Below are 16,905 nucleotides of genomic sequence, written 5' to 3' on the forward strand. Positions count from 1 at the left end.
CTGCTTTTTAAATTATCGCAAAATCAATGAGCGCCAAGATCGAAATGGAATTCTTTTCGTCGATCGCGATCGGTGCCAATTGCCTCGTATATAAATACCCAATAAAATTAACTGAAAAATCTGCAAAAGTTCTACGCAGCATGTCCCGATCCGTCTCGAGGAGGTCTAATAAGCCAAGAATAGAAAAAGCTCCATCGTAGTTCACATTTTTCTTGTAATCGTGACTTCGATTATTGGAACTGGCTGCACACGAGTCCACGTGCGATAGCCTCGGAGCGTCACGGTTTTCTGACTCTGTATGTAGTTCGCGTTCACACGACACCGTACAACGCGTACGATATTATATTTATGCACTGCAACGAGCAAGAGATCAAAATCTGTGATACGATTACAGCAGTACAGCCGGATAGGATGCACCGGAATGCCAAGGTAAGCCATAGGAAACGGAAGTTCCGAGCCCTTGTGACGTATTTTATGTGGATCAGCCATGAACCGGTTTTATTTAATGTGAGGTTTCTGATTTTTTCTGCTCGCGGAGACGAAATATTTTGAATTTGTTGCCGATACTCCCGAGCGTGGCTAAAAATAATGGTACAAAAGTGATGATTGATTGGACTTGGCTTGATTGTTTGATCGTCAAGACACTGATTTTTTTAACATACAATGAAAAACGGGGAGCTGCGAATGGCCTCTACTTTTTACGAAGCATCGTCAACCTCGACCCAAAAATTACGTATTCTCAAAAGATTCAAGAGTTTTTGAAATTTTCTATGCACGAAGTTGCCCCGATTTGAACTCGCTGCGACTGCCGTTTTGACGTTTCATCAGTCTAACTTTCCAGCGAGATAACGCTGGAACTTTCCAGCAATGAAGAGAATGAATGGAGTAGATGCAAACAGACTCACTAAATGGGTCAGTCGTTCTTCGCACCGCGCATATCCGTTTGAAAAAACCGCTTGCGCGATCTTCCTCGTGGACCCGCATAAATCCACGTTTTATTTCTAATGTTACGCAAGATAAACAGCACACTTTGCCTGGGGACGAATGCGGACAAAGTACGGGGAAATCGTGGCATCCGAAGTTTTCTCTGAGCACATGTGTTTTCCTATCATTACTTCAGTCCTCGTCACTCTCGAGTTCACAACGAAATTCAATATTTGGCGAGTCGCTTCATCCCGATGACAAATATTCGACATTATTCGACTCTTCGGACTCGATGGACAATTCAAACTCGACAGGAAAAAATCGAATCGTAATATTTACCGAATTGGTGACAATTTCGTTCAATAATACTCTGGCAATACTGAGATTTGGGAAAAATGAATTTTGTGATTGCTGTAACTACTTGGACATCCTCACCCAATTATAAATTTCTGATCTTTCGGCTGTTGGTTAATCGAGTTACGAACCATAAGCCCCCCCCGGCTCGTGAAGTCGTGGTACCAATACCGGAAGTTGTTCTTTCATTTAATAGTTTCATGAAATTGGACAATGGGTGAAGAGAGTCTACGAGGCGAGCACAGTCTTTGCAAGATCGACAGACACACCGCGTTCTCCAAAACCACAGGGCTCTTCAGATAAAAGTCTTCGTTCTATGAAATATTGGACGAAGAATTCATTTCAAGCACGGTTGAGCGTGGAAACGAATGTTCCATCATCAGACTACGAGCAGTTACACCAGCTATTGGATTACTCAGAGCTATTCTTAATTACGCAACTGCCAGAAATCCCGCAATCCGGTGACGTTTTTAAAAAGGCATGCATAAAAATTCGTAAAAAAACAGTTAGCAATCAAAAGAATTTCCAATAATTTGTGATTGAATATGCGACTTTATCGGACGATAAAATCGAAGTGGATAAAATATTTATGGATTGAGGACTCGAGACAAATACCTATTAATTTTTTACTCTATTTTTTGTTTATTGTATAATTTTATGGCTAAATGATGAGAGTACGAGAGAATTCGCAGTGTCACTCGGAAAAATAATGAAAGTCATTTGGTGAATTGTGTTGCGAATATATTTGCATATAATGATTTTTAACTTTCACAGCATTATTTGCAAGCGTCCCGAATCTCGTCACCTCTTAAATCATTGTTAAGAGCGATGATGCTTAATATGATGATTTTCTTGCACCTTTTTCGAAACAATGGTACGCGACCTCTTTCAAAAGGCATGTTTGATGCATGCGATGCACTGAGAAGCATAGAAAGAGATGAAGAGTGAAAGCATCAATTGCATATCTCACAGCACGTATTTCCGACCAAAACCTCTGTGCTCCTCGAACCATTTAACGGATTGGTGAAAGTTGGATAAAGCTCGGAAGATCGTGGCCACAAATTCACACTTTTCTACATACTAACCTGAAAGTACACACTATTCTACTGTCGTAATTTTAGTGCACATTGACTGTGCAAAATCTGTAGACGAAAACAGTGGAAAGGGCAGGAATGGATCAGACGCTTTTCATACCATGTTAATGGTTAAGGTAAATCATTCCCGAAGGATCGTATTTTATGATTGTCTAAATATTGAGTCGATTTTTACTTCCTGATTAAAGATGTAATTACTTTGAATTCATGTCAGAGTTATTAATTCGAAATTGTAAATAAATTTTTTCAACTTATCTTTCAGCGAATGAAATGTCAAGCCATTAATTAATTGGGGATCCATCACTGACTGAACTCCAAATTTCATTCGTCCCTGGCTAAAATACTATAGTTTTTTATGTCGAAAATCGCATTACAGAGCGCAAAGGGAAAACACAAATGCAAGTGGATCAAGAAAAAAGTATTAATAAAAAGACAGAAGGATATGATAGGAATAGGCCAGGCCAAGAAGATACAAAATGCCGAAATAAGCAAATGTGAGGTTATACGAGTGCTCATTACCAATTTCGTGCAATCTTCAAAGTAATATATCTTTATTACTAGTAGGACAATCGTCTCCAATTTTTTCCCAAACCTTCATTATATACTTCATTGTTATTGTGTACTTTTTCATAAACTTCGTAAGAAGCGTTTGTTCGTTATATGGAAAGAGAAATTATTTTTTACGCATAGTCCCTATAACCCCGTGTATTTTTCTTTATATTTAAAAACGTTTATCCAAATAACCAATAAGACGAACCCTTTAAAATTTGATATGCGTATTAGTCGACTATCCATTTAAACTTTGTGTAAATTTCAAGATTTTCTTAAGAAAATCGTTTCGTGCATGAACTACCTTAAGAATTTTCGTTTTGAAAATTTATTTGATGCAACAAAGTTTTGATCATAGTGAACGATGATGTCGTAACTAGCAGCTAAGGCTGTCGAATCCATAAAATTTTTGTTGAGTTAACGAATTTAGTTTGGCTCCCCACAGTTTGTTGATCCAACAAAAAGTTTTTGAACCAAATTTCTTCTCACAGTTTATATTCTCAGAAACTTGGTAACCAGGTCAGAGGAATGTGAAACACTTGTCGAATATTCCTGAAAAATGATGGGCATGAATTCGGCTACGAGTTTTAACACAATATCCGGTCCTTCATAATTTCATTAGATAGCACGAATTAACGAATTCACGTGGTTCTCGAGTTGCGAAAACATTTAAGAACCGAAACGACGATTTCACTAAATAATTCTATGTATATCGTATATCGATACTGCGCAACTTCCGCTCGAAACAAGATCACGATCGCTGGAACGAACCACGGAGATTTCCGGCGAGACCTCCTCTCTTTAGTTCTGCTTTTATTTGCCTTTGCTTTTCGTACTTCAGTCGTTGGCTATACGCCGAATCACCCAAGCGATTAGCCATTACCCAGTCGTTAAAAAATCGTCAGGACTGTTCGTCCACTCGGTGATGCGGCAGTTGCTACGTGCAATGAACGTTTGTTAATTTTACGTAAATTGACCACTGTTTATTGCGCTTTCTTTAGTTAATGTGCTTGTAGTACGATTTTCTTCGACGACGTTAAAGTACTTGAGAAAATAATCATAAAAAACTGATTATTTATCTTCTTACGCTTGAATAAGTCATTTCAGCAAAGAATGAAATTAACAAATTCATTCTCGACGCATTGTTTTATAAAACCAACATTTTCGTTTCGTTTCATCCATTCAAATCTTTCGAGCTGTATTGTACCCAGCCAATTTCTTTATGCTTGCTTTGTTACAGCGTAACGTGCCTCAAAATACTGTCTGAAATGATTCCTCCAAAATGAATGCACTGAAGAGAAAACGTTCGTCAAATCGGATTTTAAAAAATCTCATTAAATCCACTTTATTTTCGTCCAATCGAGTAGGACTTTCAACATTTTTCGTTGATCTACGATACGAGATCGACGTACTCGAATCAACAGACATTTTTTTATCGTGCCGCACTCGACACCCACGGATATTGAACATTTCTCCAGTTCGTTGAAACTTCATTATATGCAAGAGTTGAAATTGTAGATAATTTCTTTTAACCATTGCTCCGAAATTTTCAAAATGAATATTATGTTTCGTCGATGGCACACATCTGTTGCGAAAGATTCTTGAATTCGAGACTCGAAAATAGCATACAATAGACACAAATAGTCCAAATACACATGGAGATAAAAAATGAGAAACGAAGCGGATCAAAAAATTAATACGGATCGAACGTCACGCATTTACGTAGAAATACTGAATAATGAAAGATACTTGTACCTCGGAAAACATGTGTTTGCGTGGGTAATGAGTCGTAAGAGGTCCGGGGAACCGTGTCATGGGCCAAACCTCGGATGGACGTCTACGATAGTGAGAGTACGTTGAAGAATTCTCTCTACCTGTGCACAGGTGTAAAATTATATGTACACTTGCGAGTTCGTCACTCTCTCTGTCTGCCGAAGACTCGCATGCACTATTTTTAATGACAATCCAACTCGCTATTCGGATGTACGCACGTACATGATATACACACGAATACATGTACATGGGTATCTGTACATATGTACACATTTTAACATACTTCATGCCACGCGCAACGTCAGTACACTTCGTGGCCGAACACCGGCATCAAGTGTGTCGCTCCTAAAAAAAATCATTCCGACTAAGCGAATTTTCGTCTTTTTTCTATAATATTTCCAGTGGATTCTGATATTCCGACAATTTAAATAATTTCTGAGTTGACGATTCCTGTGCTTTTTTTCAAATTGTAGTTTGATTGCGATTTTTCCAATTCGCGATATTTTTCGACTCGTTTTGTTCATTACAATTATTCGTGCGTTTGACGGAAATAGTTGCCAAGACACTTTTAGTGCGTTGATAATACTCTGGAAATCGAAAGACCCGGACGGAGTGGCGGGTGCGTTTGAAAATGAACCTCCAGAGAATGAAATAGTGAAGAGCGGGAGGTTTCTTGGAGCGCGACCCGATTGCGTTGGACGAGCAAATAAAGCTGTTTTTCATGAAAGCCAAAGTTGACGGTAATCGTGGATGAAACAGGCCTGGAAGACGACGAGAAACGTGTGAGAAATTTGGGACGCGTGCATTCGTTGTTCGATGGTCCGATTGTGAGTTTCGAGGACTTAACCACAGAGGGGATTGTTGCGTTTGTTGCGTATATTATGTTAGTTTTGGAACAGTGCAAGTTTCATGGTTTTATTAATCAAAATGATGGAAATCACATGTGCTTTGTAAATCGTTTGAGACAAGTTCCAATCTCGTGAATTGAATCGACGTTGAAACAAGAGACACGTAAAACTATGTTGGTGCTTCGGAAAACAAATTTCTTTACCCAGGCCATTTTTGGTTGTCGAAAAATCACCGGTGACCGAGAGTAAAATCGAAAGAAAAATGCAGCTTTGCAGAGAAAATATAAATCCGAAATATTCGAACTGGAGTTGACTGAAGTATTTATTGCAACAATAAATACCGGAGTAATTGATTTCGGTGGAAAAATATCGATTGGATAACACTCACTAATGAAATCTTATATAAATTCTCTTGAAAATCGACAGAGATAAAAATTTGCATGACAATCGATCATCGGATCGAACGATTTTCATTTACTGAGCGAAAACAACACTGAGGCTTGGAAAACATATTTTTTTCCTCGACATTACGCAAATCCTTGCAAAGTTCATCTCTGTCCCCTATTAAGAGTGGACAACAACGTTATTGAATTATCTCCCGTTGGATTTTCATCGATGTGATATTCGCGTCCAGCTCTCTTTGGCTTTTGTCTCGTTCGACGTTGAAAAGGATCGACTTTGTCGGCGATATTCCACGTGTCACGTTGCATCGAGAGAATTATGTAACGATCGCTTGTCGGATGAGACACCGGCCGAGTCGTCGACGACGATTACACCGATGTTTTGCGATGGTAAAAAAAGACGGCGCATCGCTCGAGTGAAGTAGAAATAGAAAAGGAATCATTGACAAGCAGCACTACGGCTATTCTAATTTTTCAAGAGATTTACACCAGTGCAGGTTTGACCGGATGAAACGAAGTTACGTCTGTCGAACTTATCATCATTGTTATTACCTCGTTGGTGGCCTCTGTACGATTACCAGGACTCACGAGTCCTGAAAATACTCTACTGGCCGTCGAGAACTTGCAGTTTCCTTCGAAGTGGAGTCGAAAACATACGACTTTAAAAAAAAAAAAAACAAAATAGCGAAATAGCGAACAAGATTCATCTTCGATTATAAGAAATCATGTTCAGAAGAGTTTACTTTTTTATTTTTTTCACAATCCTCGAGAAATTCACATCCTCAGCAGCGAATGAGACAGGTGAGATTTTAGAAATTTAAGATCAAATTATCGTTTAATTGATCATTTTATTTATATTTTCAACACGTGGGATCGATCCGCATACGGTTGTTTTATTGGGAGGAATTTAAATGATTGTGGTCAGATGAAATCTCATTTTAAGTGCAAGAAAATCGAATTTATGAGAAAATTTCATTCGGAATAATTGAAAAATAAGATTCGACTTAGCCGAAAGGTTTTTTGAAAAATTGTTGTTAAGATTGAATTTCAGGTTCAAATCGATGACACAGTGAATGAAATATATTCGTGGTCACGTTCTAAAAGTTTAATCACGGACGATTTCAAAGCAATGTTTATTTTTACCACTTTGTGAGCTTCTTCGAAAACACTCTCGTCTTTTCAACTCGATGTTTTTACTCACCAAGGTCTCACGTTCTTACGGCAACGATAATTACGCGAACGCGTAATATTCGCGTAATTATATTATCGAATCTCGTGGCATCAAGGCTTTGGAATTTCTCGTTGTTACTCGCTCATTATCAGATTGAATATTTAATACGAGCTCTTCAGTTCAAATGACCGAATCACGCACGTGATTTAATACCTTGCAACCAAATTTCTATTCGTTACGACTTCGGTATTACGGTCCCTGTTTGGAAAATGCAACGTCCTTCAAACGTTTATCTACATTATTGCGATAAGATTTTGTTTGTCTCTGCCGTGTCGTGTTACCTTCCTTATGAAATTTCTTACAGTTAAATACAGAAAATAATGTATTTTGCGATAATGTTTTTTTTTTTTTTTTCGTCATCATTACATTCAATGGCAATCTGATAATTTTCTGTCAAATTTTCTCTGGAAAAGCCAATTTTTCAATGAAAATAAAGAATATTACGTAGACTAGAAAAGTAGAACAGAAACGTAGAATTTTCATTACTTTCGTATTTTCTTATCGCTTGTATGTATTTTGAAATCAGCATGGACACCGATTTGCGCCGACACCGGATGGGAGAAAGTCCCGGGGATGAAACCGGAGTACATAACTTCGAGTGATGTTCTTTATGCGGGCGTAAACTCGGAGGGAATCGTTGTCACTTGTTTCAAAGCGTAATAAAAACTTATGGAATATCAATTATCTCGAAAACTGAAAGTTCATTAAAGTTATTATCAAAAGGATTGATTATAACAATTGGTTTCTCAATGTGAACAAATTATTACAGATGTCTCGGTGCAAATTGCACTGCATTCATTATTGACTTCAAAGAAAGTACTTGCTTCAGTGTTACACCAGGAAGTGAGGAATTCGTGCCCGAGCCTCAGGCATCATATTATCACCAAATTTGTATCCGAGGTATTGAGCTTGATAAAAAATTTTTATCAAATGAAATTCTACTTATTGAGAAGTTTGGTTACACTGATGACCAGATTTTGCAGAAATATTGGAAAATTAAATTTTCAGTATTTGAAATGTTTATCAGTATTGAAACGTCGCCCAGGGAACAAAACTTGGTTATACTAGAACGAAATTTTATTGCCAGGATTATAGAATCGTGTTAAAAAGATTAACCAAATATTTGAGTACTTTAACAAAATCTGGTTTTTAGTTTTTTTATCCACAATTTGATAACATTATGAAATATAAAAAAGATGACGAATAAATTTAAAAAAAAAGTTGGATTTTATAAGAATTCGATAAATATTTATTGCAGTACCACCGAGTTGCAGGAAGACGAGATTGTGGCAGGTGGAAAGAACTCTCGGGGCTGTTTTAATTGACACAACGAGTATAAGAGTTACCAATTTTGTAACGAGAACGCAATGTTACGAGAAGTGTATAGCAGCTGGTAATTTTTGTGCTAAAAATCAATTTGGTTTTCACTACATTTTAATGCTTCTAAGTTCTTTCATTAATTTCGATCATGTTTCAGGCTCGATGTGCCAGTCAGCACAATTTCGTACGATTCGCGATCTCGCGATCGGTGACAGCCAGGGCAACTGTACTCTTCAGTCTATTTCGCGGGGTACGAGGCCCCAATCTTACCGAGCATCGATGTACAAAGACGAGTACCTTGAGACAGAGTGCCATGATTTATGTGAGTTAAATTTTAAAAAGCTATCACTCATTTGCTATCAACAAGCGACCCAGATATTTTTGTTTCTTTATGTATATATTTATCTTTGAAATTTATGTTTTTGTGATTCTACATTGTCTGTTATTCCTATTAATATTTAGCAAGTGCTGACTATTGTTCATACGCGGAATATCGAGACGAAACACTGCCATACTCGGATCTCAAAGTTCCTGGCCTAGGAATACTGCAGGTGAATACATGAGAAGCAAAATGTTGTGAACTCACGTACTAACGAAACTTCATGGATTTTTAATTGAATTGCATCAATTATATTTACTAAAAAAACAGTGCGAGCAAAGATGCAACGCCGGAAACGACGGTTTCTTGTGCAGATCGTACACGATCGATAACAGTACATACGGACAACCAGTTTGTCTTCTACACTCAGATGACACTATAGGAGCGGGCGTAAGCTCCTTGGTTGATAAACCAGGTGTCATTTATAAAGAGCGAGAACCGTGTCTCAATCGTGAGTATATTACTTCTGTGTTTTCGATGACGATAAAATGTTGGAATGACTAAAATTTCGAAGAGCTAAAATCTCGAGTTTATAAACTTCGAATGATGACGCGGAGACAGATGAATTCGACTTGAGCTTGGAATGTCGAAAATAAATAAAGTAGAAATTTCAAGGTTCGAAGCACGTCTACAATCACTCTTTCGATTCATAAATTAGTACGATCAGCAGTACTGTGAATATTCACAATTTCGAAAATATAATAACGAAAGACTAAATATTACCGGGGTTGAAATACTGAAACACCAAAAAGTCGAACGGTTAAAATGACGAAATGTTAAAAAGTCGACCGATCAAAATAAAGAAACGCAGTGCAGCTCAAAATACACATATTCTGGTATGTCTATAAAATAACTACTCTCCATTTTGAATTGGAACATATGAACTTTTGACACTCGTATGATCTGTTAAAATTTCACTCGAAATGAAAAGTATCGAAATATATAATTTCAAGTAAATATACGAATTCAAAAAAGGAATATTCGGTTAAACACGTAATTTGCTAAATAGTCGATCGGAAATAAAAATTTCAAATTACTTATTTTTCTGCAATCTGATATTACGACTTTAAAAATTTCGAAATATTGACCGTTCTGTAATTTGGTTATTTGACATATCGAACTCCATCCTTTGCAAAAATACGCCGACAATTGAGGAGCTCCGGTACGATTCCATTGTATTGATCATTTACATTTTTTTATACTGGAATGGCAATACTTCTAGTAGTTTGCCAGTTTTTCGATAATTTTTCAACGTTTTCTTTACTATGTTGTTAATAATGTGCAATTTTTTTCTCAGTCAAAGTGCGTTGCACTAATACAAGTATGACTGTCGAATTCACCACAACGGAGCCGTTCAGGGGAAGACTTTATGCCAGTGGCTACGGGGATAGTTGTGGTGTTCAAGGCAATGGTGAAACCAAAACGATCCTCGTTATTGATTTACCGGACAAAGGAAATTTGAGTCTAGGAAATACAAACTGTGGCGTGACACCAGCATATGCCATGGACAATCAAAATCGGTGAGCATCTCACAAGTTTGAATAAAAATCGGTCACATTGAAACAAAACAAAAATGTGATCATTATTTTTGCAAGTTATAAGTCGCACCTTTCTTCAAGAATTCTATTAGTATTGGTTAAATGACATTAAAATAATAATTATTGTCACATTTATTATTAACCCTACACCTCATGTGCCTTTTTTCATACCCTCACCCTCATGACCGGGGTTCGAACGCACCCCACTTTTTTTCTGCTTATAAATCCGGTCCTACGATGCTAAACTGACTTTATCCTACACCATTTTCTTCGTTTTTTTATAACGAAAAGGATGATGTACGATAAAACTAATTTCAATTGAATTTATATATTAAAAAATCCGTCGATAATCATTCGATAATGTCGCTTGTTGGGACAGGAGCGTAGTTTGAAGTTCGCGTGGGGTGTGCTCACACCCCAGTCATGCGTTCTAGGGTTAATTACTTACTTTTTTATGAAAGAACTCGAACCGCTGTCTGGGTGACTGTCATCGTTCAGTTTAATCCCATCGTACAAAGGCTCGGCGACCAGTCTGTCAGGGCTGGTTGTACTCTGGACGAGCCTGATATTCCAGAACCAATGAACGTGACCGTCAACGCAGGATTCGATTTCGCAGATCCGAGGTAAAAATCTGTAAATGTTTTCCTGCCGTCCTCATACAATAGAAATCAAAATAGATGTTCTCCTGTGTGGATCAGTCTAGTTGGACTCGCCCTCAAAACGACGATTTGACTTTTCTTTATTACTCGCATTTGTCAATTATAGCGCTGGAACTCCACCAATAACGTGGACAATTTTCAACACAACGACAGTTCCAATAGTAACGATGCGAATTTTGGATGAAAATCAAAATGACGTGACCGTCACACATTTAGGCGATAAGCTGACCCTCAGAATTGACATAAGTCCACCCGGAGGTAAGTTCTCCAAACGAGGAGTCAACTTTGTGGATTTCCTCATATTTTCTGGTTTAAAACACAAAAGATTAGAGAGCCAAAAGTACTTTGGCTCTCTAATTATCGACATCGCAGTCTTTGCTGAGAAACCGATCGACAAATTGAGCAATCAGCTTGAGACGAAAAAAATCACTTTCACCGATATTTAGAGAACGATCATTCAAGTTTACTGCGAGTTCTGGAATTGGATTTTGTAGATTGAATGCTTTTTTAAGGTCCTTACGATATATCCGCTGGCCATCTTGTGGCGAGCAGCGCATCGGGAGCATCTTCAATCCTTTTGCTCGATGAAATGGGCTGTCCGAGTGATCCGAAGATTTTCCCAGCTATGACACGAGACACTTACAATAACAAGTCATTGTTGTCAACCTTCACGGCGTTCAAATTTCCGGACAGTCCGCGAGTTCGATTCGACGTCGTTGTTAAATTTTGCCTCGGCAAGTGTGACTCGGTATGTGCCGCAATGATATAATAATGATGAAAACCACTGCATACTATTTAGCTAAACAATTGAAATGATGATGAATAAGAGAAAATGTATTTTTTCAACGATTTGAACACCTAAATTTTCTTGCAAATATTAAATCGAATTTCCCGAGAATATCGAATTGGAATTCTCATATAAAGATTTTTGTCTCCGGTTCTCACAGGTGAAATGCAGGGGAGGATCGACGGCTTACGGAAAAAAACGAAGATCCGTTAACGATACGCTACCCTCGACGAATGTGAGTGACGTTTCTGAGCTGATGATCCACGAGGGGACGATCGACGAGCTCCCGCTCCAAAGATCGATAATCGTTCAAGACCCAGTGATATCTGCTGATCCTCTTCTCGGTGGAAAAACATCGAATCCTGATACTGTGCTCATAGCAGGCGAAAGTGAGCAGCAGTTTCGTTTTTATTCCATTTATCATATATTTCGTTGATTTTCCAATTTTCATTTTATTAAAACGGTTAGACCAAATCAAGATTGACCATGCACGAAATAGTTTAAAAACTCGTTACGCCTCCTCCAGGTGTTCGTGGTCGCTAAAAGTTCGATTAGTTGCTCTTCTCATCCTGAACGTCTCCCGATTAACTTGAAATATAATCATTTTTTGTGTCAGAAACGTTGGACGGTCTTCTGTGCGTAGACGCTGCGCTGGTGCTCGGTCTCCTAATCTTCTGGCTCTGCGTCCAAATCGTTCTGACGTTTGGCTGCATTATTCTCGTTCGGCGTTATCGGAAGCACGCGAGAAAAGCTGAAGAGGATAGAGCTGACATTTTGGCACGTCACCTGTACGGAATTCATGGTGGAAATTTCGAAATAGCTCGACGGGTTAGATGGGCAGATCACAACGGATCATCGATGAGTTAGAGTATAAGATTCCACGCGCCAATGAAAGTGAAGAAAATAATCTCCGGTTACCATTTACAGTAACTGCCTGCAGCTTTGAAAAAGAACATTTCTGTTAGCAAAATCTCATTTCTATTCCATTCGGAATGGATTATTGAAGAGTTTAAGGTATTACTGGATGGACAGCCCAGCCGATAAATTGTACCTGATCGGAATTTCCGTACTTCGTGATGCAATAAAAATCTGAAAAAATTCAGCAACATTTGGAAAGTTATGAACTACAATTATCAATAATAATATTGCCCAAAAGTTATTAATAAATTGTTTAAATAAATAATTTTTTAACAATTTTACAGTAAACCCTTGTTTTTTTTACGAATCGAATGTGCACATTTTTCTGAATGCTCATGATTTTTTTCAGAATTTTCGTGGGTTTTTGAAATTCCCTTTTTTAAATTTTCTAAGTGGCTCTATTTGTACATTTTTGATCCAGTAACCTTGAGAGTTTACAAAACTGATGGTGAATATGTCTTCTAAAACATATCCAAAATTCAAATTTTTCAAAATTTTTTCAAGAAATTTCAAAAATTCACGAAAATTCTGAAAAAATTCATGAGCATTCGGAAAAATACACACATTTGATTCGTAAAAAAAAACAATAGGTTACCGCAAAATTATTGAATAATTAATTGTTTAAACAATTCGTTATTAACTTTTGGGAAATATTACTATTGATAATTGTTGTTCATAGCTTTCCAAATGTTGTTGAATTTTTTCAGATTTTTATTGCATCACGAAGTACGGAAATTCCAATCAGATATAATTTTTGGTTATACCTTAAATACCGATGACCTTTTTATGTACTGAAATCAATATATGAAGTGTGCTGCCAATTCATTACAGAAGACTTGACCCGAAGTAATCGAAGTGTAAAAATTCAAACTTCTTCGAACTAGAATTTTTATTTCCCCCAACTAGGTAAAAAGGAAGGAAAATACATTTTTCCTGTAAATAGTTCAAATGAACATTAGATAATTTACGCTTTATTTCTGTCCTGTTGAATATTGATTTTGTGAACATTGACAACAGCTTTGATTCCTAAGAATTAAAAGCGATGAAAAAAGTAAACGCCAAGTTTTCTGTGTCGACTCGTGTATATTTGTAGTAATAACTTGGTTCAATATTTTTTTACAGTAATGACTCCGTCCTAATGTACATTCAAATGACCTGTCTAATTGTATGTCGTATTTGTAATTGTTAATAATAATAAAAACTTCAAGTCTGTCACGTTTCTTGCCATTTTTCGATTATATGAGTTCATTTTATTTTATTTTATTTTTCGAAGACAAATTGCGATGGTGCTTTGCTGTACAATGTATTCGGTATGTTTGGGTGATATAAAAAAATCTATTTTCATTCGACATGCAAAGCCTGAGTTGATTCACGGATACGAAGCCTTTAGTTTATGAAAAATTCATTTTGATCTTCGTCATTGACTTGCTCCGAATTAGTCAGTTGTAACAAGCTCGTAAATGCTTTATTTTGTAATTTGAACTTCTTTCATAATGGCCAATGATCAATGTTATTTTTACGTTACTCAGGGAAAACACAAATCGGTGATAATTCTTTGAAGCAGTCGAAACGAACCGCAAAAAGATAGTTAACGCGTGGTTCATTCCTTTTGCATGATTCATCGACGACGATATCGAGCAATAAAAAAGTCGATGGAAGGAAAATGGTACAGGTTTATCCTCGAATTGCTGAGTCGCAGGGGCCCGAATATAGGAAATCCACGTCTGCAAATATAAAAATTATTACAACGTTAGTCTCGTGTTATAAATTTGAGATTGCATAAAAATAAACGTCAAATTTTGACGAATCGAATGAAAGTTGAATAAACTTCTCGTTATTCGAATGTTTCGTTTTTCACCTACTCGAGCAGTGATCAATATTTATTCATGACACTTACCAAGCCCGCAGAATCTCGCGCAACTCAGCTTTCCAGGATTCGAGTAAACCTGTTGATCACTTCCACACACTGGATTGTACTCGGATGTTATCTGCAAACATTCCATTGACAGGTATAGAAGAGATTTTTTCAGAAGAAGAAAAAGCCATATTTTTCGACAGACATTTTTATATCGTTATTTCATATTAAAAAATCGATCAACACGATTGCGAAGAAATCGAAAAAAACCGGTTCGAGATTAATTATACGCGTACTCAGCTTTCGACCTTGTCCGTGTGTTTACCACAAGCAGTCATGAGCTCTCTCAAGGAAACGACTATACGTTCAAAAAAAAGTCAAACTATCTTCTGCCTTTGAAATCGAAAAAATTCTTCGAAAAGACAATATTTAAAAAACGCGAATGGACGAAACTTCGACCAGAAAATTCATTCCGAGTATTTCGGAATAACGCAATCACAAACTCGGTGAATAACTGCATTCAAAATCTTGCACACGTAAATTTATTATTTGAAGCTAAAAAAATTGGCCAAAAGTACGTTTGCAAATGCGAGGACTTGAAGTACCTGGCTTATAAACGTATTCATTTTGATCTATTTAGTAACAGGTGAAGGACGCGAACACTTTCTTACCGGACATCGTAGCCTGCACTGAGCGACTTCAGGCGATTCTGTCGTCACTGATGCACCAGTGACGGGAGTAGTTGTTGGGACTGTAGCAGCGGTTCGTTCTATTGGGGGTGGTCTCGTTGAAATAGTACGACTTGGTTCCTGTCTGTCGGCGATCCCATCGAACACGAAGCCATCCGCGAGCGTTCGATCCCCATTCTAAAAACCGTCACATCTCATTTTCACAAAACGCTTATCCACGTCCTTAATCCCTTGACATTTAAAATAGTCTGGAATGTTTTGTTTATTTAACCGGTTTAATTAGCTTTCAGTAACTTCAATCGTTACCTGCTGCGGTCTCGGCAAAGCTTGAGCCCAAAAGTCCGCAGTCGCGGAGACAACGACTGCAACCGTGTACAAATATAAATTATTGTTGACACTCATGAACTTGTTACTTTTTACAGTAAAATATTGCTTACCCAGGACTGCGAGAGCTGATTTGATTCCTTTCATTTTGAGTTCATAAAAAAACAATAAAAATTAAGGTTCACTGAATTGACTGAAATAAAATGGTCGTCAAAATTGGATCTCGACGAAAGGGCACTGACGAGGGGAACACAAAAGCACTCGACTCCTCCGCTGGGTTTGGGAACGAACTGACTCGAAGTCAGAATCGACTTTGGTTTTATAGTCCCCGCTGGTGATCACGGCCAGGGAATCACACACGCGTCACGGACACTGAGGAAATATATATTTCTACAAATCTACCGTTAAGGATGTTTAACGACCACAAATTGTATTTTTTTGAGGATATAATTTAAAGTCTTCATTTAGAACAATTTTCGCATTTACAGACTTCAATGTAAATCTACTTGCAAAATTTCAAGACTTGCAAATTTGTTTTTATTCCTCGGAAACAAACAGCTTCAAAATAGTAAATTTCATCTTTTGGTAAAAGAAAATACCAGAAATCCATTGAATGGAAATGGTCTTTACTTCTTCGGAAGTGTTTTTTTTTCTTCTGTAATACATGCAAAATTCATGTTTCTCGATGTTGGAGTGTCGTTGATATAATTCATTCGTCAAATATTTGGCAGTAAAGAAATTTAAACTCCACTAAAAATCACACGTTCCTACAGTTGAAGCACAACTTCAAGAGGTTGAAGGTTATCAACCGACCAGTTTATGATTAATAGATTCGTTAATATTCTCCGGAGCTCATTTGTTCAAACTGATATTACGAAATCAAGTAGTCTGATATTCAAAGATGTCAAAACTGTGAGTCCATCTACACAATGAAAAGAAATCATATTCGAAATAAAAGCGAACTCTGCGAACAATTTATTGACACCTTGATTGCGGTTGAAATGCGAAAACGTTTTTAAGCCGATATTCATTCAGATTTATGTTCCATCTTCGTTGGGACTCCTCGTAAAAGGCGCGTTGGAAAAAAAAGATCTACAAATTTACGATACTCGTTTAATTGATTGGCAATTATCGGATTCTGGAATGCCATTACGCAGCATTTCCAGCAAAGTACTCTCGTTCTCACGTCATTCGTGTGCGTGCCAAGAAATTGATGCCTCGCAAACGTTCTTTCCAATTACACCGATAGCTGGCGACTACTT

General features: G+C 37.4%; 2 protein-coding genes across 2 annotated transcripts; one reads left to right on the forward strand and one right to left on the reverse strand.

Annotated features, from left to right (window-relative positions):
* Positions 1 to 4,952: 4,952 nt before the first annotated feature.
* Positions 4,953 to 12,959, forward strand: LOC122414123 (uncharacterized). Its single transcript, XM_043425009.1, has 13 exons — positions 4,953 to 6,744; positions 7,701 to 7,830; positions 7,944 to 8,074; positions 8,433 to 8,567; positions 8,652 to 8,816; positions 8,957 to 9,045; positions 9,144 to 9,324; positions 10,171 to 10,393; positions 10,873 to 11,034; positions 11,177 to 11,328; positions 11,583 to 11,818; positions 12,018 to 12,246; positions 12,474 to 12,959. Exons 1-13 carry the CDS (start codon positions 6,669 to 6,671, stop codon positions 12,722 to 12,724), a joined length of 2,160 nt encoding a protein of 719 aa, XP_043280944.1. The 5' UTR covers positions 4,953 to 6,668; the 3' UTR covers positions 12,725 to 12,959.
* Positions 12,960 to 13,730: 771 nt separating this feature from the next.
* Positions 13,731 to 15,939, reverse strand: LOC122415135 (uncharacterized). Its single transcript, XM_043427027.1, has 5 exons — positions 15,757 to 15,939; positions 15,626 to 15,681; positions 15,302 to 15,496; positions 14,673 to 14,763; positions 13,731 to 14,499 (listed from the first exon to the last, which is right to left on the reverse strand). Exons 1-5 carry the CDS (start codon positions 15,788 to 15,790, stop codon positions 14,450 to 14,452), a joined length of 426 nt encoding a protein of 141 aa, XP_043282962.1. The 5' UTR covers positions 15,791 to 15,939; the 3' UTR covers positions 13,731 to 14,449.
* Between the last annotated feature and the right edge of the window lie 966 nt (positions 15,940 to 16,905).

This window comes from Venturia canescens, chromosome 1, assembly GCF_019457755.1.
Source record: "Venturia canescens isolate UGA chromosome 1, ASM1945775v1, whole genome shotgun sequence".
NCBI lineage: Eukaryota > Metazoa > Arthropoda > Insecta > Hymenoptera > Ichneumonidae > Venturia > Venturia canescens.